Below are 27,949 nucleotides of genomic sequence, written 5' to 3'. Positions count from 1 at the left end.
CTGCACCTGAAATCCAGTCCATTGATGTCTCTCTTGGGATTCAGAAAATCTGGTTTGATGGGACAGGTTCGGTGTGCAGAAAAGTCTAATACGGGTTGTATATGTTTTCAGTAAAATGATCGATTGATCTTTCTTTGTTGATAGTGAAACTATTTGTTCCATTACAAGGGACGCTAGAGAAGAGACGTCTGTACAGAAGAGATGCAAGCAACAGTCGCGTCAGTTGGGAGATGAGAGAGAGAGAGCGAGAGAAGGAAGAGAATATCACCTAGTCCTCCTACGGCAGGTGGCATCGTGATGCGGATGTGAAGATTTTAGCGAGAGCTGCTGGATTGCAGCTCGGGATGATGTTGGTGGTGCCCCGCTCTGGATGAAGATGGGTGGACTAAGATGTACTGCCAGTAGTGAAGATAAACATGTAGGGGTGTGAGAGGGATGGGTTATTTAGTAGTTAGTGCATACGCATCGGATGCGCGTAGGAGTGGACTTGTCATTTCACGCAAAAAGAAAACCATGACTTGATAGACCACGAGCAGTCGCCACATTACTCCATCATCTAGGTAACACGGGCTTTACATCCAGACTGCACACACCGAAGACCGAACGGCACACGCATCAGCATCAACCACACCCAAAAGACCACGCACTGGACGAACACAGCGACCATCAGGCTAACAGCTGCAAGCAGTTGTGCGCCGCGACACATGTTTGTAGGCGCCTAGGGCACCAGCTGCGGCCTTTATGATTTTATCTGGGACAGGTTGGGATTTGAACCGGAAGCACGGGCTATGCAACACACACATCTTGAAAGTTGAACCTCAAAAAAAAAAGGTAACAGACGCGAGACTGAAAACAAAAAAGGAACACTGAAAGATAAATACGAGACACAGTACTGAAAACCTCAATAAAAAAAAACAGGCAATACAAGACACAGCAGAAATCCCAAGGTGGCATAGATATAGGGATCATATGAGAACTTCTCTTTTAGAGAACGTCCCTCCCAATCAGGATGGCTTGTAGGTGTCGTGCAACAATCCACATTCCTTGATCGTGGTGACATGATGAATCTCATAAATTTCATGCACATGTTTAACACCAACTAGAAGTTGAAAATATCTTTAGCTTATACAATGACACTTAGGCATTTAGTTATTCAAAAGATGTGCACTAGTCGAGGACATAGCTTTCATTAGTGCCGGTAAACCTAGTAATCACGAGCACAAGTCACTCAAAATAGATAGAGTGCGATAATGAAGTATAACCAACGACCAAAAGAGTAATTTCTTAGTCACTATAGAGATCAGTCGGAGAATATATACAACGAGTGCCCAGGAATACAAATAGAATGTTATAAGCACAGGCACCACAAGATCCGGGCTCTAAACCTTTCACAAAAGAAACGACTTAAAGCCTATGTTATACATGGCAATGAACAAACTAACTTTGAATAAAAACTGGTGCGCATTTACATGTGCACCAACATCTGTATGTTAGTTTTGAACCCACTATGAAAGATCAAACGACCCCTGGCCTTCGTTGATAGCATAAAGCAGCTTCTTGTGCATAACCTCCTGCAACAACGTTCCGACGACCATAGCAGAAGTCAGTTTCCAGGCAAGACGATACGGAAAGGTGGAACAAAAATTCATCAACCAAAAGAACCAAACCTTTGTCGAGTATGGCGGAAGTTTAAGATAGTTGGCACAAGTCATGACACTAGGCAGATCGTCATCTGCAGACTCTGCTGCTCCAGCTGCATTTGAAGTATTCGCCGCAGTCGAGGAGTGCTGGCCAAGATACAAAATGGAAAAGCCTTAAATAACATGAACGCAGAAATGATGTCATTCTGCATTGCTACAACAGGCTTACCTTCCTAACGATAGTCAGCTTAGGATTTAGGGAGGCTAAGCCACCAGGTGGAAGCCGAGGAGCACCAGTCACAAACTGGCAGAATGCATGTTGTTGCTCCGGAGTAAATTCCGTCATGATCTCAAGTAGCTGCAAACCAACAGCACAAACAATAAACTCAAGTTCCAAAAATCTGAAATAAAGCTGTGTGAAGAGATGTGCCCTTTTTAAAGATAAGGGATGTACTCACATTGACAATTGCTGGACTCTTCGAGGTATAACCATGATCAAACTTTATATGTTCGACCAGCGTCTCCGGCTGCATTACATGCATTTGCTCAGAACAAGTTAAGATAATAATTATAGAAGGGAGGAAGAAAGTTAAGAGGACATTACCTCCCAAAGTTCCCGTCGACCACAAATGAGATAGTCAAGCTCTTGAGGAGAAAATATTTGGAGTGATGATATATCAAATACCTGAAATAGAAAAATAAAAATATTTTAAGAGAAATGCAATAGCTAATTAACAATAATTGCCAGCAAATAAGATATCTTAGAAAAATGAGAAAACCTGATTAAATCCAGCTTTGAATGCTTCTACTTGGCGCATTATTCCAGCCTTAAGTGTAGCATCCACTACCAGCGAAATGTACTCTTCTAAGTTGTAAATGCAGACCTACAGGAAGTTAAAAATAACAATGAATAGTCAACAACAATATTAGAAGCAAAAGCTGAAGTAATGACAACATAAGAACCTAATCTACTCCATCACATACCACTGTATTTTCTTCACCTTCCTTCAGAACAAAATCTGGATAGCCCGGAAGAGTAAAATCTAAGCATAGGTCTTCAATAGGAGCACCACGAAAGCCCAATTCTTCTATCTGTTGACTATGACTAGAGCAGGACTCCAGATATCGCTTGCGTTCAACAAGAACTTGCAACTCTTGAAGTATTTTACCAAACTCAGCATCAAAAGATAGTATGTCGTACAAATCAAGTTCCTAGTAAAGCAAAATATTTTGGCATCAATACAGAAGACAGTAGAGAAAATAAAAAAAATACCAAGACTTGACAAGGTGGAAGGGGATATTGGAATGGATCTACTGCAAGCGGGTTTTCATGCTTACCTGTCCAAGTAGAAGCTTATAAAATGCTGTTGACAAAGGCAAATCAAGAAGCCTTCCATCTTGCAATGCTTTTGCCATGATTCGACCAACTAAGCGGAAATACTCAACAACTTTGAAGAATTTACTACCCTCTGAAGAAGCAGTACTAGGTGGCCAAGGCCGAGGGAACAAGCCAAGAGGTGCTTGTACCAAGTTCCTGCTATCAGCAGGTGAATGCGAATCAAGTTTTTTAGCTTCTAAAGAATCAGAATCAGATCTCCATAATCCCAAGCCAACCCTTTGCAGGTCATGACTTAAGAGGGTGTAGAACTCCAAAGTTGGACCAAGTCCAGTTCCCACTTCACCAAAGTATTCAACTTCAAGAACAGCCTTCTGATTGGAGAACATCTCCATTACTTTGGCAGCAGAATCCAGGATCCGGTTACGAGAAACACGAACTTTCTGGCGTTGCAATCTACCAATCCGGACTTCTCTTTCAGTCGCTGAGCTATTATTATCACCCTGTTGTTGCTGAAGACGATTCAATGCCCTAGATAACCCAAAAGCTGTGGAGTAGAAGTGTTGTCTTCTTGTTTCAAAAGGAAACAGAAATGGACAAGCTTTGGTCATCTGATAACACCAAGAAGGTAAACTACCACTGCAGAGTGCAAGAACATCCTGAATTTGCCGAGCAAGCTTTGGTGTCAACTTACTGCTGATAAACTCCTCTGAGGGTAACTTAGCTCCGGTGCCATATAACCCATCCAGGGTACCAACTTTTCCCTCTATAAAATCATCACAGGTTGCCTGTAGTCTCAGACGAGGAGATAGCTGATTCAATCCCTCCAATACACGCAATAGTGCTAAAATATTATAAGTTTGGGTCGATTTCTCAATATCACAAGGAAGTTCTCCTTGCAAAATGCTATCAAGAAGAGAAGTACATTGTTCTTGAGATGTAGCTCTGCAAAGTTCTGATTTGGACGATTTCAGCACTAAAGATGAACCTCTGGTTGATTCCCTATCCACTTCGTTATCAGCCTTTTGATATGTTATAGTGAACATATCACCCCAGAGACGGCTTCCATCATTGGGTAAATCAGAACCACCTAGCCTTTCCTCATCATCCTCATCATGAACTACTTGCTGTTGCATAGCTTGATATACGGTCAAATGCTTGCTAAGCTGCTTGCCGCCAGCTGTAAAAATCAATTTGTTCGAATGCTCATGTGCACTAGTTCCAAGTGGAAGGCCACGCCTATCCTGGCTACCTCTGATACCACGACTACCAACAGAAGCAAGCCCAGCCATGGCAGCTGCAGCAAACGACATCGCGCCCCGCGAACCAAGTGTGCTTGGATTTCTAAGTTCAACAGAACCTGCTCCCCTGCTACTAAAAGTATGTTTTATGCTGGAGCCAGATGAGGGTTGTGCCTGGTTATCACTTGCTATTGAGGCAATACTAGATCCATCAGCATCTGCCAGTTTTACATCATGAACACTCTCTGGAACACAGTCAGGAAGAGACCCACGTAGAACCTGGGGATTTTCAACAAAAATATGCAGTTTTCAGTCATGCCCACTAAAGCCACATTAACTTGCAGAGAAACAAAGCGAGCAATCAAAGTAATTTTGAAATACTACCTCATGATCATCATCTTCATCATCTGAAACATCATCATCGTCATCACCAAGCATCAAAGCATCATCAGCCTCAAAGGGAGATGCGCCCAGTTCTTCGTCCTGCATGTAGGAAACAGAATGTATCATGCACAATGAGCATAAATACAGTAATAAAGTTTAACATTCACATGACATAGTGTACAAGAATTGGATCAGAACTTTGTTCAGGGATAAGGGAATTAGTGAAATAGTAGTCCAGTTTCCAACGCATAAGTGATCTATTTTGTTATACAGGTGAGTACTGGTAAGGGGTACTTGCAGCTAATTACATAGATATAATTAAATTGACAACTTAATTTATATATTCATCACTCAGTTAGGCAAGAAAAGCAGTATTGCATTCGGGCAAACTTTCAACAGTGAAATGCATCACATTGGTGAATATGCTCCCACTATCACAAGTTCTCAACTATGGAATGTGCCATTGCTGCTTGAGGTCCGTGCCACTCTCTCAACATATAATTATTGCATAGGATAAGGAACTGCAACAACCTTTAGGCACATTCAGTGATCGAGATAGTGGTGGGAGCACCAACCTTTCCCTACATCATTGGTTTTAGTTGGACAATGTCTTCATCAACTGAAGCATTGTAGACATGGTGAGACAATATGTACTCCCTAGATGGCATATCAAACTGCAGTTCAAAAGGCATTGTATTCTGTAGATCTAATTTTATGAAATTCACACATTGGTTCCACAATGAAATTCATGTTAAATAATACTCCCTCCGTCGCAAAATTCTTGTCTTAGATTTGTCTAAATACGGATGTATCAAGTCACATTTTAGTATTAGATACATCCATATCTGGACAAATCTAAGACAAGAATTTTGGGACGGAGGGAGTAATTTCATAACGGTATTAATCATGTCAATTCCCCTTAACAGTTGCACCTCAAATTATTAAATGAAAGGAGAGCAGATATAATCATGAAACGACGACGAAAAACAGTAGGAAGGTTGTTATAACGAAAATCAGCTTGGCAGCTGGGTAACTGCAGGGAGGCACTACCAAACAAAGAATATATAGTCAAGCATCTGTATCAAATTTTGGGGAACTAGCAAAAATTCAAGACGTACTAGAGGAAATATATACACTATAGATTATTAAGGAAATGAGTCCATAATGAACAACAAACCTCTGAGCTACTGTGACTGTGTGGTGGCTTCACTTCTGCATCTTTCTGTGAAGCAACTTTTCTGCGTGCCGCAGTCCTAGTATGTGGTCCTTTTGGTTCATCGGACGTCGACTTAACAACAGCTTTGCCTTTTCCCTTGGATGTGTTTCCGCTCCCCTCCTGAATATCCTTCTTAGTTGCAGAATCAGCATCAGCCAATGATTTCGACCTAGTTGAGGGCCGCCGGACAGATTGAGTTGACGAAGCCACTGGTGCTGTTGCACTAGGTGCCACAGATTCAGAATTCTTTCCAGATGATACTGCAGGATAAGATATTGACTCGCTACGCTGGATTCTAGGCCAAAGGAAATCTTCAACGGCTGCTAAACTTGCCAAGGGATCAATAAGAACTATATTGGATGAATAATCCTTGAGCGTTTTTTCACCTGTTGCTCGACACAGGCGCAACTTCAGGGGCTGGGATAGAGCACTTAATCCAGAGGATGGACGAGATCCTCCCAAACTGGACGTCCTTCCAGAATGGCTAATCACAACTGGGAACCGTTCCAGCGAAGACAACGCGCTTTGCAGTTTTTGAACTAAGAATGCCATTGGAGTTTGATTCCCTACCGCATCATTTGGAAGGGCAACATATATAAATGCTTTATATCGCCTGAGTGCCAGGTGACGCAACTTGGGTAGGTTTGCTTCGGACACCTTTTCCTTTCCAAAGGTTCCACAAGACAAATAGTTAAGCAATGCTGAGATAACTCCACTCCCAATAAACTCAAACGTGGAAACCCCATCCCCATTGCTAAGCTCAGACAATATTTTGTCTATGATGTCGTCTAACTGTTCCTCGACATTGCATAAGATATCAAAATCATCACCTCCCAGTGACTTTGATTTCCCCTTGGCTTTTGTTTTAACAGTGTCCGCAGTGGCATTTAATTTTGCACAGAGTGCCCGTAGCTTCAAAAGGTCATCAGTAACTGCAATATCACTTGAGCCGGGTTCAGAGGGGAAGTACTTATCTTTGAATGACTTCGCACGATCACTAACTGAAGCACGAATACTAGTATTTGGACCTTCTAGCGTGCTTGGTGGTGAATTGGCAATAGTAGTATGGGAACCCTTTGGTTCATCCAAGGAATTATTATCAGTATTCCCAGCACTGCTGCGCCGGCGGCTGCGTCTTGAACGTGAAGATGTACATATACCAGAATCAATATCCTTGTCCTGCTGTGGTACTTGAAAAAGCATTGGACTAGAGATTTCCTGGCATATAAGCGATTCTACAGCATGAACAACACCTTCCCTCACAAACATCTTCGAAAATGTCCCAGGGAGCTTTTCCATCAGAATGTCAGCTATCTGGAGAGCGGGAACCAACACATGTGGATCTTTCCAAGCTAAGATGCCAGCTAAGAAGCTGCAAAGGTCAATATCAGGTTAGATGGAACCAGAGGTACACGAGTACATGTATAACAGTAAGCAAGAATGGCATCTGAAGTTTCGTATTAGCACCTGGATATGTTTGTTGTGCCATGGAGAATTTCGATCATTTCCGCTGAGCTGTAATACATTAATTTAGCAATGACAGATAAGCATTTATGACGTATTGGTCCATTTACACTGGAGCCATACACCTGCAAGGGATAGAGTGTATCCAAATAATGTCTCAGATAACAGGATTTCAATAATGTTATCGTCAGCAACCAACATCAACTGATACGCCAGCAAACCATGGGACTGACCTGTGTCATGGTAGGTAATATGTCCATGCCAAATTGCTGGAGAAGTTCAGGCTGATCACGCAATAACTTCTCCCGACCCGAGACTTTAATATCTGTTGAACCAGACTCGCCTTGCTTGCTAGAACCAGGTTTCTTTACAGAAGAGCCTTTCATAAAAACATGGGAATGCGCTGGTAAAGAAATGGTTCCAGCAGGTAGAGGAGGAAGCAATTCGTCGGCAAGGTTCACAATTTCATACATCTGTGTGACACAACAAAGAACATTAGCATATGAAAACAAGCTGCAAACTACCATAGAACTACTACAGGGAACTCTTGGCTTTTGATAAATTAAAAAGAAAAATGGAGCAAGTAATATGGTATGATGTCGAGATTATTAAGGTTAACAAACAGTGGCTGGGCGTCATATAGGCGGTCACCTACCGCCAGTCTAGCGCATCTCTAAACCTTGATCAAGATCAATACTATCATTGTGAATTTCATTATAACTGGAGAAAGAAAATCGGGTAGAAAACAGAGAGGTCTATGAACCAAGAGTTCCAAGACAAACCCTAATCCAATTTACCACATTGTTTGCTCACTGTTATAGCTTGCAGGACTGCACAAACAGCACGAGCACGGGAAACATTTGGCAAATTATTATACACAGAATAAGTATCCAGCATGCAACTTTCTTCCAAATTTTGAATATTCTGTTGTGTGATATTAATTTCAGTTTACCAAACAAACCTGAACTGAATGCACACTTGAGTGAATTTAAGATTGAAAAAAAAAAGTATCACTCAAAAAGCTTCATCGGCTAAGTCAGATAAAACAACCACCGAACAGAGTCATCAACCGATGGCATTCAAATAAAACAGTAAGTAGCTGTAATATATAATATAGATATAGCCCTCATAAAGCAATAATCACCTGATCAGCTGGCCTAGTGGGGGATACAGTTGTACCAGCAACCAAACCAGAACCTGAAAGGATATCTTTAAGTGTGCCGCTAATTCCATGGAGGAGGAGTGTTTTAGCTGCCAATGAAGATCCACTTGCACATATTGACAGAACACGAATTACTCCCTTCAAGGATATATGAGCCAGAGTTAGCAAAGTTGCGTAAATACTAAATAATACAGTAAATAAGTGAAATAGAAGCATACTGTATATGTTAATGTACTCAGTGATGCTTGTCCCGCTGAGTTGCTAACAGCTATTAAGCTAGCAGCTTGTGCAACCAATCCATAATTGCACAATTGATCCAATTTCTCTGGGGATGAAGCAAACGATTCTGCTATACGAGTCAGGCAAACAGAAGCATGTTCCAGCACCTGGAATAAATTGATACAGATAATCAGCATCTCAGAATAGATGGTATCATGGCATAATCAGGGTATCCAAATACAGACAACAAGCATACTTTTGCATCATGGTAGTTCAGAAGATTTGTTAGCAGTGGAACCGCTTCCATTACAAAATCTGAGGCGTCTGAAGGAAGCTTCCTACACATATTGGCAGCTGTAGATAACGCAACTCTCTGTATACATTCCACCAAAAAAACAACTGTGAGTAGTAATAAAAATGTAGTACAGTATGTGTGCAACAAAAAGATAAAGTGATATTACAAATTAGTATGTCCCAATTTCTAAATGGTGCAAAAAAATAACGCAAGTATTGAGAATGTTATGTCTAAATGCTGGAAAAACATAAAAGTATTTAGAAAAATTACTTGAACACCGGTGGAGAAGAAGTCAAGATACGATAGCACTGCCATTAGCGCGCCAGCCCTCAAGCAGGCAGTTGGATGCTCCTGGGATATCTTCTTGAGTGCTTGTAAGGACTAAAATACCCAGAAAAGGCATAAGAAAATATTAGTACCACATCAAGATCTATCAATGATAGATTCTTCCTGCAGCATATTTTAAACGACAAAACAAAACAAGGAAAGTGGCTAATCTAAAGTACCACAGAAGCAATACAATATCAAAATCTAAGAAAGTAATTCAGATGTCGTAGGTGATAAAGCTAATAGTGGTAGATACTACTCAATAACATATTGTGGAGCAGCAAACTAGATTCAATTGCACAAAGGGTTACAAAGGAATTCAAACAGATGCTATCAAGTTAATTCACATTGTTTTGAATTAGACCCAAGAAAAGTAGAAGTATAATATCCATATAAGATGGGAAGGCAGAGAAGAAACATAGCCAGAAACCGGTTACATGAATCTTAGCATCTGATTTCCAACCAACTTCTTAGTATTTCAGATGGATCATTACAGTAGCACATACACAGGCGTGAAATCAGACCCTGAGCTAGAAATATTTCAGATGAAAAACATGTTCAAATAGTTAGCTTAGTCATGCACAAATAGGTGATTTGGCACAGCAAAACCATGTTAAATGGCACCCAGGTGCTCGGCAGGAGCACCACCATGATCAGGCCTAGAAAGTCTTCTAAGGGGCAGATGAGGTCCTTAGATGGATTTGCGTTCGCTGGTGAGGATTTGGAGCCCGAGTCCTCCTGCGGCAGCAGAGGAAGGGAAGACATCTCCATGCCCACAAGCTCCCTAAGGCTTTAAGGCATCACGTGCATTGGGACATGCTTTCATCTAACTATTTTTTCTTTCATGTGTCTCCTATCCTCAGCTTCTTCCTCCCAGAGCGACCAGTGACTAGACCCTTGGCAGGCCCCAAGGCTACTAAGGTATCACTTTCTGCCTAACTCTCTAGATATTTCTTGTGACATCATTAAATGGTGAGCTACTGAACTAGGCAATATTTGGTACTTGCCAAGTGAACAATCAAACAAGCTATTTCAAATATATAGTTCCTTCAAAATTGATTATACACAATATTTCAAACTTAATATTAACTGAGGCTAACTTACAATTACCACATCTGTACAGGTCACTGAAACTTGAGTCAGAAACATAACATAGAAAGCATACAGTGGAACTTCTCAAGTATGGGCACAACGCCAACAAAAATCATGTTTGTAACCTTCTCACTCATGTTTGTTTTAGCACTAAAATGGGAAAAAAACCACAGCTACACAAAAGGCAAACTACTCATGAGCAAGTCCAAATGACCTGCAACACTAAAAGGAAACTCGTGTAATGTAGGTTAAGGCTCTATGGATAATCATGCATAATACAGTACACAAGAATGGTTCACTAAGCATTGATCTGGATCAGGCAACATGATAAAGAAGCAGCATGTACTATATATAAACCAAGCAAGCGATGCAACAGAGCAGTGCTCACCTGCTCAGCAAGGTCCATATATTCAATGGTGAGAAGCCGGGCGCAGAAGCATGCCACGGCGCCATAGTGCACAACGGCAGAGCAGGACGACGGAAGCACGTCGCAGAGGTGGGTCAGGGCCCGCGCGGCGAGCAGCATGATGTCGGGGTTGCTCTCATGGTTGAGCAGCCCGACCAGAACAGGCACGAACGAGTCCACTGAGAAGCCCGCGAGGGTGTCCTCCGTGCCGATGGACAGCATCTCGCAGAGCTGCGTGAGTGCCTCAACCTGGCGCCCCTCCTCCCCGTCGGCGCGGAGACCCGCGAGCATGCTCTTCATCCGCGCGCCGTTCGGCCCAGACATGGACGACGAGGAGGCAGCCGCGGCGGCGGCCGAGAGCCCGGACGACGGCAGCATGTCGTCCAGGCCGGCGCCGAGCTTCCTGAGCAGCCCCTGCAGGGCGCTGCTGGCGGAGGTGAGGCCGTGGGGGAAGGCCCCGTGGCCCTCGTCGTCGTCGTCCATGCCGTCGAAGCTGAGGCCCAGCATCCGCTCGGCCTCGCGCACGCGGGAGCTCTCCGAGGGCTCCTGCTGCTCCTTGCCCTTGTCGGCGTTGGAGGCGCGGCCGCCGCGGCGGCGGGGCGGGGGGTTGTTGCCGCCGCCGTCGGCCGGGAAGTCCATCGGGGGCTGCGGGGCGGGCGGGGAGAGGAGGACGGAGCGGCGGGCGCGGGGCGCGGGGTGTGCGGGCGCGGCGGGGGCGGGGCTAGGGTTAGGGTTGGGGCGGGCGCGCTTGGAGGAGCGGGCCGAGGAGGAGGAGGTCGGGGTGGTGGAGGAAGACGACGAGGCTTCCGCCCGCTTGCGGCTGCGCGTTTCCATACACGGGGGAGGAGGGGGAGGGGGGCGGCGGCCGCCTCGTCGGAGGCGGTGGGTGCGGCGCGGCGGCTAGGAGGCGGTGGGCGGCGGGGGAGGGGGCATCGATGGGCGATCGGAGGAGATCTGGGTGGGGATTTTGTTGATTGATTTGGGGGGCCAGGGAGGCGGTGGGGACTGCGGCTGCGGGGGCGGCGACGCGAGATAAGAGAGAGAGAGAGAGGCCGGATGGGACGCGTGAGCGCGAGGAGGGCCGCTTGGGCTTTTGCGGGGTTGTTCGGCTCTCTGCCCACGAGCAGAGCACCGCCCCGCACCGCCCTCCCTCGACCTAAGAAAAAGAAGAAGAAAACAAAAATCTTCTCAAGAAAAGTCTCTCAAAAGATAAAATACTCCCTCCGAGCAATTCCGGACCAAGAAACTACTATTTGTGTAGATATATACGAATGTCCCGTATCTAGACATGTTTTAGTGTTAGATATATCTGTATCCGGACAAATTTAAGATGCAGTTTGGGACGGAGGTAATATCATAAAAATGAAAATTCAATATACTGAGTTAACCGAAATTTGTGGCGAGGCTTCATCCGTGTGTATGTATATCTGGAGATTTATGGCGAGGCTTCATCCGTGTGTATCCAGTAGAGAACCCATTCATGATTCTGCCGATGGAAAGCGGTGCTCGTGGTTTCCGGCATGAGACGCCGTCGGAGCTTCGGGCCAAGGGAGAACATATAAGGGCGTGTTTGGTTACATTGTCAATTGAGTCTGGCCCGGTGAGCCTGGCTCTAGTGAGCCGGTTTGAGGGGATGCAGACAAAAAGACTCCAGATGCACATAGTTTGGTTGCCTGCATGTACCTTAGTTGCATGAGACAACCATTTTTGGCCCGGTGTTTGGTTGCCCGCATTGCATTGGACGCACATATGACATGATGTTTGGTTGCAACCCGTATAAGGTGTTGTCACCATTTCTAACTAGTGATGAGCTTACCACACATAATCTGAACATATAGTGTCAGCTAGTTAAACAAATGACAATTCATCCTAACTACTATCAAATGACAGAACAAATTATTAAGCCATTGGCTAAATAGGGGATAGTTCATTGGTGTTGCTGCTACCAGATCTTCATCTTCCTCTTCTTCTGCTTCTGCTTCTGCTTTTGCTTCTTCTTGTGCTGCTGCTTCTTCGTCTTCCTCTTCTTCAAATCTGGCACTGACCTCTGTTAAGCCACATTGCATCTGCCCACTCCAACCTTTTGTTCTTCCAAGCGTCATTGTCAAATGCCTCCACACCATGGCCGGAGCTAACAACATCGTCAGGCTTGACCTCTTCCTCCTCTGGCATGTGTTCATCAAAGCCCCACTGGAGGATCCAGTTATGCAGAATGCAACAAGCAAGAACAAGCTTAACCTGAGTGGAGTATGGGTGGAATGGCTTCTGATCCAAGATTTTAAATCTATTCTTCAGAGCTCCAAATGCCCTCTCAACAGTTACACTAAGGTTGGAGTGTCTGAGATTAAACAACGCATGTGTTGTCCTAGGATAGTTCCTACCAGAAAACTCGTTGAGATGGTACTTGGTTTTCCTGAAGGGTGAAACAACACCCGGACATGCATAGCCAACATCTTCAAGGTAGAACCTACCGTCGGGGATGTTGATCCCATCAGGTCGACTCATGTTGTCATTGAGAATGTTAGCATCATGTGCTGACCCCTCCCAGCTAGCCAGCACATATGTGAACTTCATATCAAAGTCAACAACAACAAGCACATTCTGGCTTGTGTAGTGCTTCCTCCCCTTGTATGCTGCAGACTGTGACCTAAGAACTCTGGCAGTGACATGAGTACCATCTATTGCCCCAATGCAATCCTGAAAATGGTATCACAAGCCTGTGTTAGTGCTCAACTTGAACAATACAAGCATATCAAGCCATGAAAAGTGTATATTATCAATGCTCACCTTGAAATATGGATACCATCTTGGGCTTCCGCGAATCTTGGGTGGAGTCCGGACAGATGGTCTCCTGATCATCTTTCCTCTAAGCTCCCCAACAGCAAAAAGCACCTGCTTGAAGTACCTAGAGGTGGTCTCCATTTGATCTCCTGAACGTGTTGTGAATGACCCTGAACCTTTGGTTATGGCCAACAACATGGAGGAACATGGCCACTTGCTCTTCCACACTGGTGTTGATGTTATCTTGTGCAACCCCCTGCTCCTGAAGGTCTCGACAAGCCTGGCAAATGGTGCTCTTTTCATTCGAAGCATCCACAAAGCCTTGACGTCATTGCAGTTGTAGATGTAGTTCAGATTTTGGATCCTCTACTGTTCCCGGATAAACATTGGACCATAGCGGATCAAAGGTCTCCCAGCACGACGAACAACTCTCTGGTGCATGAACATGACCCATGCCTGAATCACACTTATCAGTGTTGCTGCCTGAATTATCAGCCTCATCTGTGCGTCCATAACCTAGTCGACATCGACGGTTCGTTCAGTGGGAAATCGATCCTACACCTTGCCTATCGGCCTAACCACTGACCTAACAAAGTGGGGAGGGGGTGCTGCTTACCGGCATCAGAGACGAGGACGTCATAGGGGGAGTCATGGCACAGACAAGGTCAATCAGACGATGGCCAACAGCAAGGGGAGCACCAGATCCGCCGCAAACGTCACCGCCTCTTCCGCCGCCGCCGCCGCCTCTAGCACAGATCTGAAATTGTAGCCGCCGCCGGTGGTGAGGCAGTAGGGAAGAAAGGGGGCAGGGAAGAAAGTGGCTACGGATGAGCGAGTAGAAAGGGTGGTGAGGCCAGATTTGGCGTAGGGACGGCGCGCCAGATTACCCATCTCCCACCACCCCCCTTGCCATCGCGTCGCACCCGCCCATGCGACCTCGCGCCGCACTCAGTCTGGCTTGTGAGAAACTGCCGATTCGAGCGTTCCAGCGAGCCAGGCTCTGGGCTGCTTTGAGAAGCGTGTGATGCAGGCCCAACAATGAAACCAGGCAACCAAACAGGCCTCTTCCTTCCCGCGCGGGCCTGGTTGGGCTTGATGCGGGCAACCAAACATGCCCTAAAAGTGCATTGTTTCTTCAATGGCATTTTGGTGTTGATGACAATGGGGCTAGTGAGGACTAGTGTAGATGACCCGTGTGTAAAGGTGTAATAGTTCGACTCCCTCCTATGTTGGTTTGTAGCAAGTGGATAGACGTCTTTCCTGAGTGACAAACCTAACAATCTATAGAGATGCAATAGTTGGATGTCTTTAACACCAATAAAACCCTCTTATGCCCCCAACAATACAATAAGGGTGTCAATCATTGCTAGTCTTGCTAATTGAAGAAGCCTATTTAAAGATAGTGTGTGATAAATATTTTTTGGTATTCTTGCAATAAAATAAAAATGAAATAAACAATGTGTAAATGTTTTTAACATGGTACAAGAGCATACGCTTATACATATGCATATACACCCAAACTTATGAACGCTCGCACGCACACCCTATCCATATGAGCACCTCCGAGAGACTGAGCCGGCACATCATCTTAGATTGACGAACTTGCCACAGACACCTTCATAGTTGACGGAAACGTCTCCTCCCACTAAACGCATATCACCGGAAGACCTGAAATAAATTCAGGAATGCGAGCACCAATGTCAAGTCTAGGACTTGAACTTTGGTGACAGAGGATACCACTGTCCTCCTACCATCTAAACACAGGTCCATTCACATGTGTAAACTAGGTGATTTCCCCGCGCGTTGTTGCGGGACATCCATGTACAACTTTCTGAAATATTTGTTTTACCATGGAAAATCATATCATCAATGTTTGAAATTTACTTATTTCAAGACAGTTTTCACGTGGACTTAAATCCTAAGTACCTCTTTAATAGATTAACTCAACTAACATCCACAAACATAGACTATATATAAATGAAAATGACAGAATGATTGGTACCAAACAAAAAAGGGTTGACCAACAATTTAATATGTGTACATATTTGATATTTCCAAGAGTATTCATCTGGATAATGGAAGACATTACACTCGTACATCCTTTATAGATGAAGATGATGTTAGCTCATCAGTTATATTTCAATTTGATGGTCATAGAAAGGAAGGAACAATAAGAGGCATGACAGATAATTAAACTCAGAAGGGGTAGATCTAAATCCCAATGCTCATGTAGTCAGAGTTGGGTTTCAATTGAAGCTGTTAAGTCCTTTGTTATGTGGTTCTAACACCGGGCCATAAAAATTGACCGATGCAACCAAAGGAAGCAACGCTCAAATAGTATAATGAGTAACTTCGTAAGAGAAGGATGATAATCTACACCAACAAACATAGTAGAGGTCAGAGCTGTATAAAAGCACTACTTATAAAGAAAATCCCAATTAATTCCTGATAAGAAAACTATAGTAGAATATGAAATTTTAGAAAAATTGTACATATAGCAAAGCATAGGGAGCCAATGCCCCAATGGCATTGCTAAGACAATTGTGGTCCAAAATTCCAAAGCTTGTATCAATAAGCATAGCAAAAAAATGTGACTATATTCATTTATAACTATTCAATATCAGAAATCAAGAGGACATTATCTACAATATTTTGCTATCAGTTCAAGATTCCAAAAAAAAACACAATAAGCTAATGCAAAGAAGCCTTCCACCAGACATATCTATTTAGTGTTGATTAGTAGGCAGAGTTGTCCACACTACATGGGCATTACACGGTTTTAAATACAAAGAAAGTACAATAACTCATATATGCTTTGTCGTGATATAGTTGCAAGTAGGCCATATAGCTCCTAGCCCTTACCTGGCTAGTTGTAAAACTGGCATAACCATAAAAGGACCTTACTGAGAGATAGAAACTATAGATGATAAACCTCCTCTAAACAAACTATTCATCGTAGAGAATAATTCCAAAAGTTGGTACATTGGATCCGAATTGCTAAGTCTATCTAAGAAAAAAAAGGTTATAGTAATGTAGAAATTGATCTGGCTTCCTCTATACTTCTGTAACTTTAGAACCACATCCGTGATGCATACATAACTAATATTGATTTTGTCAAATCAGTTGAGCCCGCACTCCAATATTTTTGTTTACCTATAAATGCAAAGAGAAGTACATGATGACAAATAAAATATTTCAGAAGCAGCATTAATCTATAAAGCTATGCTTTCCCTTAAAAATGAATTGTCTGGATTACACCAAACAGTTAACTCTTGATTAATAGAGAGAATAACTTTCACGGATGTCACTTTGGCAAGATACATGAAAGCAAGCTCCTCAAAATGACAACTATCCAAGTTTCAAAAGGCTGATGGGTTGATTAGTAAGCAAGCAGAGAGCCACGGTGAGACATTCACAAATATTCAGAGGAAAGGCAAAGCATTACAGAAGCTAGACAAATAGTACTCCAAGATCTAAAAAATAGGAAATTTTCACCCATCTAGCGCTTGCAATCAAAATCATCCGGATGGGAGATATGAGAACGATCCATCATATCTCGACACTTTCTTACCGACAGTGCTTAAGTTACAGAGGATTGTGGATGTGAGAGACTGACTAGTCTTGCTGCCAGCGGGAGGTGGATGGAGACGGAACATATAGCTTTCATCCAAAAAACGGCTTCCTACAACACACAAATAAGAGTTTCCAACCGAAATTAACTCAAAAAAATTGCTCACATGTAATGAGATAGGAGATAGCGCACCGACCTTTGGTGTGAGTGAAGTTTGGGGAGGACGCAGACCGCAAATCAGATTTTCTGGTCCAAGCTATATCTATGTTTATACACGCTCAAGGTCAATCCAACGTTGCTGCAGTCTGTGGCTGTTAATGGAGGCCCTACCCTATGTTACCATCACCTGACCCATACCTTCGAGGCTGAAATTAAAGGAAGTTGTCCCGCCTGGGCACTTGGCCGGTGCAACATTCGTTCCATGGCTGGGCACATTTAATGCCTCCAGTGATATGATGCAATTAAACTGTGTTAATAAATGGTACTTCTGTTGTTTCCCCAGTATGATAAGTAAATTGCTTCTTTACACTGCTGAGTGACCTGCTGTTCCCACGGTCCCATGCCCTTAAACCAACTCTTTAGTTGTTGTTGATTTACTGTATCTGGTAAACAAGCAATGCCACCATTAAAGTAATCCCATATTTGACGAATGTCATAGTTGATCGTAATGCTTCCGGTAACATGAAGCATTGCTGACATTTTAAAATTTCTACTGTCCTTGCATGATTGCCATGAACATAATTAAGATGCTTCTTTTCATTTCGTGTACGTTTCATATATTCTTATTGACCAGCAACTGTTTACTTTCTATCCTTTTGTGCAGATAGGGATATACATTTCACCTTGTTGCTATTGTGACCTTTTGGTGGACTGCACAAAACACTTTTTTGGAATGAGTGTCTTGTGCAGTTCAACTAAAATATTATGTGGGCAACATCTCTCAATTTGGGTGGAACTGCACAAAATGGTGACTGGAGTTTCCAAAATCTCCGTCAAATTCTATTGGTAATCTCGTGCAACATTTTATTAGCCTTTGGAAGATGAGTCGTCACTGTCACCACAATGGCACTTTATTTTAGTGAAACTGTACAAAAGGATAAGCAAATTATAGTTGCACCTTACATGAGCAGGACAACCAACCTTAATGTTGCTCAGTTTTAGTGCAACTACTAAAGAAGAACTTGCTAGCTCATGAGAGCAAGTACTTCTTGCTAGCTGAATGATGCAATCTTTGCTTCATTTCAGGTGAACTACAGAAAAGGCGCATGAATTGAATCATGGAGCTGCAGGTTGACCTCATCCGAGTGGAATTGCAGCTTCACCAGATCGAGTCGTGGTGGCATAGGGCCCCTCACACCGGTCAGTACTGTCCTTTATCAACATGATTGTGCTTTGTCATGCTGTGCCAACGTTGTATTTTTTGAATAAAGCTATTCTATCGCAATCTTTTCTCGTCTTGGAAATAAAGTTTGCTTCAACTAGTGCCACTATTATAGTAATTTCAAGGGATGTGTCAAAGATTGACGCATCAGGAACATAGATAGAATTGTTGGCCAAAAGAAAAGGCCAATGTTAGTACAACCATCTCTGCGGCTGCTAGAGTCCTAAATCCATGCTCTTTCTTACCTGTGCAAACAGAAATACTCTACTACAGATGTTGTGATGGTCAAGAGCATTCGCCAAGTTCTTGGGTTGTATGACACGGCTAGCCAAGATAGATTTAATCCCGATTTTCACTTTATCAAAAGGCTCTAATGGGTTGGTGAAAGTGCTAGTTATCGACTAGAGGGGGGGTGAATAGGCGATTTTTATCAAAGTCTTCAAAACGTGGAAGTTTCAAAGACAAACAATAGAAATGACCTAATTGATATGTAGCGGAAGATAGACTACAACAAGCAAGCCATAGTCAAGTATGCAATAGCGTTAACGTACGAAGACTAATAGCAGCTAGGTAGTAGGATCGGGATGGAAGATAGTATGAAGCCAATCAACAATAGTAGTCAAGCAATGAAGTCAATCAGATAAGACAGATAAGTAATGACTTCACGAAGACAAACTCAAAGTAAAGGAGGGAAGAGATAGAACCAGTCACTTGTTGAAGACACAGGATTTGTTGGACCAGTTCCAGTTGCTGTGACAACTGTACGTTTGGTTAGGGAGGCTGAGATTCAACTTAGAAGAAGGTGTCTTCACCTTCTTCCCCTTGAGCTAAGGACACTTAGTCCTCGCCCAATCACTCTGGTAAGTCTTCAAGGTAGACTTCCAAACCTTCACAGACTTCGTTCACCCGGCAATCCACAATGACTCTTGGATGCTCAGAACGCGACGCCTAATCGGCTGGAGGATACACAGTCCTCAAGTGTAATAAGTCTTCAGGTCACACAGACAGAAAGACTTCAGTGATGCCTAAAACTCTTTGGCTCTGGGTGTTTGGGCTTTGTCCTCGCAAGGATTTCTCTCTCAAAGGCTTCGAGGTGGGTTGCTCTCAAAACGACAAAAGCCGTAAACTAACTTTGAGCAGCCACCAATTTATGGTGTAGGGGGTGGGCTATTTATAGCCACTAGGCAACCCGACCTGATTTGTCCGAAATGACCCTGGGTCACTAAGGAACTGACACGTGTTCCAACGATTAGATTTCAAACACACACGACAACTTTACTTGGGCTACAAGCAAAGCTGACTCATCCAGCTCTGGATAAGATTTGCTCTCATTGTCTTCGCTCGAAGACATAGGATTTGGGTTGAGCATCACTTCAGTCACTCTGACTTAGTTCACTTGGACCCCACTTAACAGTACGGTGGTTCCTATGACTCGACAAAGAAGAAAAGGAAGCAACGAATCCACACAGTCTTCGCGCTCCATAGTCTTCACGCAATGTCTTCTCATCTCATAGTCTTCAATATGAATATCTTCTCATACCACCATTGTCTTCAATGTCTTCATACATTTTTAGGGGTCATCTCTGGTAGGTAAACCGAATCAATGAGGGACACCACCTGCGTTATCCTGCAATTCTCACAAACGCATTAGTCCCTCAACCAACTTTGTCGTCAATACTCCAAAACCAACCAGGGGTGGCACTAGATGCACTTACAATCTCCCCCCTTTTTGGTGATTGATGACAAACTGGTTGAAGTTTTCAACGGGGATAAAGTATGTGAAATTGTAAATGATAGGAATTGTCTTCATAAGTAGCAAGGGCTCCCCCTGAAGATGTGCATATAAGTAATTTTGCTTTTGGAATGCAAATGCACATGGCAGGTTGTACTTGTGGAGATCCACTTCAACTTATGAAGATAATTCATCATGCATGAAATGATATAGCTTATAGGATGACATGCATAATGAAAAATGGACGTCTACATGATGATCTAAGTGCGGAAGTTATCATCGCACATGCGGAATTTATCATCGCATCACAGTAAAGCAAACAAGTAGCAGACGACCATCAAGTTTAGGTGTTACAACTCAAAGAACCAAATGTTTTTAAAAAGCAAGAGTTGTAAGCACGAGGCAAAAATATAATGCAACCGCCCATATGAACCCGCTTGAAGACTATCAAACTCATACGCTTCTCCCCCTTTTGTCAGTAATGACCAAAAAGGTTTGAAGACATAGAGCATCTACTCGTCCTCATGAGGAGTAGTTGAAGCAGCAGGGTTGTCGTTGTCGTTTGGCGGTGCAGATGAACTTGGTGCGGTGTCGATGCATGCAGAAGTAGGAGGTGGTGAAGTAGCATCATCTTCATCATCGATCACTCTGGCATTTACCGTTGCCGTGGAGGAAGAATATTCAGAGTCTTCAAGAGATGGAGTACGACGTAGGACAACAGTCCATGGAGGAGTGGAGTCAAACTGGAATCGTTCATTGAAGCCATCGTCTTGAAGATCTGCTTCAGCACTAAGCAGTGTCAAGCTCTTCCATGATCGCCGCAAGTTTCATGAGCAACAAAGGAATTCTTGGTGGCAAGGTTGCGAATGCGATTGACATCCACCAAGAGGCTTTGCATCTGTTTCTTGAGCCAGAAATGATGCTTATCCTGTTTCTAATGAAGGGCCACAAGAAGTTCTCGGTCATTGAGAACGCGAGAATGCTTCCGAGGCCTTTGTGCAATGGTGCTTTCAGTGGCTTCAGTGGGTGCTCGATGAGGCAGACGAGTGTTTCCAGCCAAAGGATAGATTCGAGTCGCTGCTTGAACACCTTCAATAGGCTGAGTGAAGCTTTGGTACTCGGCATTCTGAAGACAAAGAGGCTTCTTGGCAGGTTCAGGGTATATAGCTTCAACTGACATATCAACCTCTGGTAGAATAATCACATGATTGCGAGCAGATGGTTGATAGTTGACAGATGAGTGTCGCTTGATGAGGCGCATGACCCATGGAGCATAAAACTTCAGACCAAATAGGTCAGAGCCGGAAGCAGCGAGTTGCCTGATGAAGAAGTCTTGCGCATTGAAGCTGATGCCATTGAGAATGTAGAAGACCAAAGTCTTCATAGCTCCTTCAAGCTTTGCCGCTGATGAATGTCCTTTGATAGGCCATAGAGTTCGCCTGATGATGTGATATATGGTGCGTGGCAGATACTCAAGGTCTTCAACAAAGAACTATGTTGGATATTCAGCATCACAAGGCAAAGGCTTCATCATGCTCAACATCTGACTCATATTGGGTTCAGGCTTATGAAAGATGCTTTCCAAAGCATTGCGGTGATTTTGACAACCAGATTCATAGAGTTCTCCTGGAGTGGATAGGCCTGTAAGCTCAATGATGTCGAGAGCTTTGGCTTCATGATGAACATTTCCTATCATCCACTCTAGAATCCATGTCTTGATATCTCTGTTGTAGCCACGAATGTGTAGAGTAGCATAGAATTGAAGCAATAGCTCTTCATTCCAGTGTTCTTTATCTGTGGCAAAACTGAGCAGCCCAGCATCACGAAAGTAGTCAAGTGCTTCTTCTAAGCAAGGCAGTCCAGTAATGGCTTCAGTGTCGAGGCGCATATGAGGGAAAATGCTCCCTTGATCATACAGAACACAGGAGTAATAGCTTCGCTGCTGATGACTCCAGAACCGATCTGATGATATTCTTGGCTTCGTGTAGGGGTTCTTCGAGCTGTCAGAGAATGTGTTGTGGCTCTTTAAGCCATTTGCATTGAAAGACCCGACAGCGGTGGCAGTACCAGGAAACCTTGGCAGTCTTGGCTTGGGCTTCTGGACCTGAGGCCTATGCTCTATGTGATAGTCAAATTGAGGACCAGAGACAATAGGCGGAGGGACCAGAACGGGCCATCTTACTGTGATTAGCTCGCCATGGTTGTATGCTTGCTCGATTGTATAGGGCCTTGGGGGCAGAACAGGAGCAGCGGCAACAGTTGAGGCTTCAGGCTGCACAACAGGTGCTGCAGGAGCAGTTGCCTCATTAGCTTCAGGTGTAGTGGCCTCATTAGCTTCAGGCACACTGGTTGGTTCAAGCTCCACATTAGCTTCAGCCATGACAACGTCATTGGCTTCACTTGCGTTGGTTGTGGTAGCTTCAGGATTTTCACCCTCCACTTGAGAAGCTGGAGGGTCAGACATAGACACGTTCACTTCATGAACTGTTTCTTCAGGCATGGGGGAGTAGAGACATGTTCTGCTTGACGTTCTTCATCGGCTGATGCAGCCAGATTGTCTTCAGCAGCTTGTGCTTCAGACACAAAGACATTCACAGTTGGAGTGGCTTCAGAGAACACTTGACGTGCAACAGGTTGACAGTGCACTTCTCCTTCTGGAACGCTCGGAAGAGGGACTTGAGGCCTTGGTCCTTTGCGAAGCCTTTGTAGTACAGGCGACGCCTTTGGAGATGGAGTGGGAAGGTCCTCATCCTCTTCAACTTGGACGGATGGTGTGGTTTGTTGTTGTTGTTGGGGAGTACTTGGGAATTCTTGTTCTTGCGGGCGACCAGCCCATGAAGCATCCTGAGCAATTGGCGTCAGAGGATGACCAATGCTGATGATTTTGCTGTTCGTACGAACAGGCGATGATACCACATTATATTCGATCTAAGGAAGAACTTCATCATCTTCAACATTGTCATGATGACCAATGTCTTCAGCAGCGATGGGTTTAGCTGCTGGTATATCTTCAGCTTCAGGAGCCTCTGTGGAAGCAGGCTCATTGAGGGAGTCCCGGACTAGGGGGTGTCCGGATAGCCGAACTATCATCATCGGCCGGACTCCAAGACTATGAAGATACAAGATTGAAGACTTCGTCCCGTGTCCGGATGGGACTTTCCTTGGCGTGGAAGGCAAGCTTGGCGATACGGATATGTAGATCTCCTACCATTGTAACCGACTCTGTGTAACCCTAGCCCTCTCCGGTGTCTATATAAACCGGATGGCTTTAGTCCGTAGGACGAACAACAATCATACCATAGGCTAGCTTCCAGGGTTTAGCCTCCTTGATCTCGTGGTAGATCTACTCTTGTAACACACATCATCAATATTAATCAAGCAGGACGTAGGGTTTTACCTCCATCAAGAGGGCCCGAACCTGGGTAAAACATCATGTCCCTTGTCTCCTGTTACCATCCGCCTAGACGCACAGTTTGGGACCCCCTACCCGAGATCCGCCGGTTTTGACACCGACATTGGTGCTTTCATTGAGAGTTCCTCTGTGTCGTCACCGATAGGCTCGATGGCTTCTTTGATCATCAACAACGACGCAGTCCAGGGTGAGACCTTCCTCCCCGGACAGATCTTCGTATTCGGCGGCTTTGCACTGTGGGCCAACTCGCTTGGTCATCTGGAGCAGATCGAAAGCTAGGCCCCTGGCCGTCAGGTCAGATTTGGAAGTTTGAACTTCACGGCGGACATCCGCGGGGACTTGATCTTCGATGGATTCGAGCCACAGCCAAGCGCGCCGTACTATCACGACGGGCATGATTTAGCTCTGCAGCCGGATAGTACCCTGGAGGCCGCACTCGAGCCCGCTCCAACCTTCAATTCAGAGCCGGCTGCGCAGATCAAGGACGGATGGCTAGACACCGCCTCGGGGGCTGCAACCTCTACAGCGATAGAGCCGAACACTGACCTTGTCCCTCACGAAGCTCGTGACTCCGAGGTGCCGGACTCCTCGCCGGACTCCGAACCTCCCGCGCCCCCTCCGATCGAATCCGATTGGGCGCCGATCATGGAGTTCACCGCGGCGGACATCTTTCAACACTCACCTTTTGGCGACATCTTGAGTTCGCTAAAGTATCTCTCGTTATCAGGAGAGCCCTGACTGGACTGCGGTCAGGACGGTTGGGATGCAGACAACGAAGAAATTCAAAGCCCACCCACCACCCACTTAGTAGCCACTGTCGACGATCTAACCGCCATGCTAGACTACGACTCCGAAGACATCGACGGTATGGACGACGATGCCAGAGACGAACAAGAACCAGCGCCTACCGGGCACTGGAAAGCCACCTCATCATATGACATATACATGGTGGATATCCCAAAGGATGGGAATGGCAAAGGAATAACGGAGGATGACCCCTCCAAGAAACAGCCCAAGCGTCGGCGTCAGCGGCGCCGCTCTAAATCCCGCCACAGCAAGAATGAAGATTCCGGCACCGGAGATAATAACACCCCAGACAGTGCCGAAGACAACCCCCTCCAGCAAAATTCAGCACAGGAGGACGGAGACGCCAGCCCTCATGAGAGAGCGGTAGAAGAAGAGGTAGAGGATTATATGCCTCCCTCCGGAGACGAGGCAAGCCTCGACGATGACGAATTCGTCGTGCCTGAGGATCCCGTCGAACAAGAGCGTTTTAAATGTAGGCTTATGGCCACGGCAAACAGCCTCAAGAAAAAGCAGCAACAGCTTAGAGCTGATCAAGATCTGCTAGCCGACAGATGGACTGAAGTCCTCGCGGCCGAAGAGCATGAGCTCGAATGCCCCTCCAAAAGCTACCCTAAACGCAAGCTGCTCCCCCGATTAGAGGAGGAGGCGTATGAACCTGCATCACCAGCAGACAATACGGCTGACCGACCACCCCGTGGTCACGACAGAGAGGCCTCTAGGTCCTTCACTAGAACCGTACCCCGGCATCGCTCGAAAAGCACAAGGCCACAGGGGAACGCTCCGGACTTGCGAGATATATTGGAGGATAAGGCAAGACAATCAAGATCGATCTATGGATCATGTGGGCGCCCCATGATATGTGACGACAACCGTCGCGCCGGACACAGTAAGTCCGACCGGGCCGAACAAAATAGACACAACTCTTTTGAGCTCCGTCGTGATATCGCCCAGTACAGAGGCGCCGCACACCCACTATGCTTCACAGATGAAGTAATGGATCATCAAATCCCCGAAGGGTTTAAACCCGTGAACATTGAATCCTACGATGGCACAACAGACCCCGCGGTTTGGATCGAAGACTATCTCCTTCACATCCACATGGCCCGCGGTGATGATCTTCACGCCATCAAATATCTCCCACTCAAGCTTAAAGGACCAGCCCGGCATTGGCTTAACAGCTTGCCAGCAGAGTCAGTCGGGAGTTGGGAAGACCTGGAAGCCGCATTCCTTGATAACTTCCAAGGCACGTATGTGCGACCACCAGACGCTGATGACCTAAGCCACATAATTCAGCAGCCAGACGAATCGGCCAGACAATTCTGGACACGGTTCTTAACCAAGAAAAACCAAATCATCGACTGTCCGGATGCGAAGGCCCTCGCGGCCTTCAAGCATAACATCCGCGACGAGTGGCTTGCCCGGCACCTGGGACAGGAAAAGCCGAAATCCATGGCATCCCTCACATCACTCATGACCCGCTTCTGCGCGGGTGAGGACAGCTGGCTAGCACGCAGCAACAACCTCAGCAAAAATTCTGGCAGTCCGGATATCAAGGACCGTAATGGCAGGTCGCGTCGCAACAAAAACAAACGCCGCATTAACGGCGATAATAGTGAAGATACGACAGTCAATGCCGGATTCACAGGCCCTAAACCCGGTCAGCGGAAAAAGCCATTCAAAAGAACTACTTCGGGTGCGTCCAATTTGGACCGAATACTCGACCGCTCGTGCCAGATACACGGCACCCCCGAAAAGCTAGCTAACCACACCAACAGGGACTGTTGGGTATTCAAGCAGGCAGGCAAGTTAATTGCCGAAAACAATGACAAGGGATTGCATAGCGATGAAGAGGAAGAGACCCGACCGCCGAACAATAGAGGACAGAAGGGTTTCCCCCCACAGGTGCGGACGGTGAACATGATATACGCAACACACATACCCAAAAGGGAGCGGAAGCGTGCACTCAGGGATGTATACGCGATGGAGCCAGTTGCCCCGAAGTTCAATCCATGGTCCTCCTGCCCGATCACTTTTGACCGAAGGGACCGCCCCACCAGCATCCGCCACGGCGGATTCGCCGCATTGGTTTTAGACCCAATCGTCGATGGATTTCACCTCACCAGAGTCCTGATGGACGGCGGCAGCAGCCTGAATCTGTTTTATCAGGATACAATGCGCAAGATGGGCATAGACCCCTCAAGGATTAAACCTACCAAGACAACCTTTAAAGGCGTCATACCAGGTGTAGAAGCCAATTGCACAGGCTCAGTTACACTAGAAGTGGTCTTCGGATCCCCGGATAACTTCCGAAGCGAGGAGTTAATCTTCGACATAGTTCTGTTCCGCAACGGCTATCATGCTCTGCTCGGACGTACCGCGTTTGCAAAGGCGGTGCCGCATTACGCATACCTCAAGCTCAAGATGCCAGGCCCTCGAGGAGTCATCACGGTCAGCGGAAACACTGAACACTCTCTCCGAACGGAGGAACATACAGCGGCTCCCGCGGCAGAAGGACAGTGCAGCCTCTTAAGGCAATTCTCGAGTCCGGCCGTTAAGCGACCGGACACGGCTAAACGCGCCCGGAGTAACCTACAACAAGACCACCTGGCACGTTCTGAGCACGCGTAGCAGTGCGGCCCCAACCCCAGCCCCTGCAAAACGTCAAGACAGGTCCTTCACGTACACCATTACGCTTTGGAGATACCATGGGCATGGGGAGAGGGGCACGACCACGATAGGCCCAGAATGCGGCTCAACCACACCAGGGCTCTCAAGTGTGTCGTTCTTTTTTTTTTCTTTTCCTTTTTTCTTTTTATTTTTACCCACAGGACTCCGTTCGTCAGAGGCCCTGTCCGGCAGCAGACCTGCCAAACTTACGATGCAACAGCCAGGGGAGGAGAAAGGCTACAACGAATATCCAGGTGGTCTCCATTACGAGCATTAAATCTGTTTTATACACCATTCCGCAGCCTACCCCTGGAGGGGGACATGTTTAATAGTCCCATCCCTTGCTTATCATACCATTTGTATCGTTCTGCATTCACAGCAGTCTTTTCTTGAATAAGTAATGCAGCACCTTTTTGCTTCCAATTGCATTTCTTTCTTATACATATGTTCATTTATGACATGTTGCATCCGTACATTTTGGTACGGCTAAATACACCAGGGGCTTATGTTTCCCGCATTATGGTGTGATAAGTCTGAACACTTTCACAAGTGCGGCACCCCGAACTTATAGCATTATATGCATCGGCTCCGAATCATGTCTTGGGTCAATAGTTGGGTTTGCCCGGCTCCCATGTTTTGGTACCTTACGTTCCATTGTATCGGCTAAGGTAGCACTGGGAGAACCACTGCAATTGCGCCCCAGTTGAGCTAGGCGAGCGCCTCAGTGGAGAAAGCTAAAACTGACCGTCATGATGAGGCGAGAGCCGGTCGCCGTTCGAGAGGTTTTTTGCGAGTCCCTAAAGACTTGTGCCGCTT

General features: G+C 45.5%; 1 protein-coding gene across 1 annotated transcript; it reads right to left on the bottom strand.

The window, feature by feature from the left end:
* Positions 1-1,256: 1,256 nt before the first annotated feature.
* LOC123043381 (E3 ubiquitin-protein ligase UPL3) lies at positions 1,257-11,748 on the bottom strand. The gene is made up of 17 exons (XM_044465803.1): positions 10,765-11,748; positions 9,228-9,338; positions 8,919-9,035; positions 8,662-8,829; positions 8,426-8,581; positions 7,515-7,754; positions 7,285-7,406; positions 5,779-7,189; positions 4,602-4,700; positions 2,979-4,496; positions 2,625-2,852; positions 2,420-2,524; positions 2,245-2,325; positions 2,099-2,167; positions 1,870-1,998; positions 1,668-1,787; positions 1,257-1,571 (listed from the first exon to the last, which is right to left on the bottom strand). Exons 1-17 carry the CDS (start codon positions 11,614-11,616, stop codon positions 1,506-1,508), a joined length of 5,592 nt encoding a protein of 1,863 aa, XP_044321738.1. The 5' UTR covers positions 11,617-11,748; the 3' UTR covers positions 1,257-1,505.
* Positions 11,749-27,949: the final 16,201 nt, after the last annotated feature.

Source organism: Triticum aestivum, chromosome 2B (assembly GCF_018294505.1).
Source record: "Triticum aestivum cultivar Chinese Spring chromosome 2B, IWGSC CS RefSeq v2.1, whole genome shotgun sequence".
In the NCBI taxonomy this organism is placed as follows: Eukaryota; Viridiplantae; Streptophyta; class Magnoliopsida; order Poales; family Poaceae; genus Triticum; species Triticum aestivum.
The sequence above is the reverse complement of the archived record's forward strand: the minus strand, read 5'-3'. Positions and strand labels throughout refer to the sequence as shown.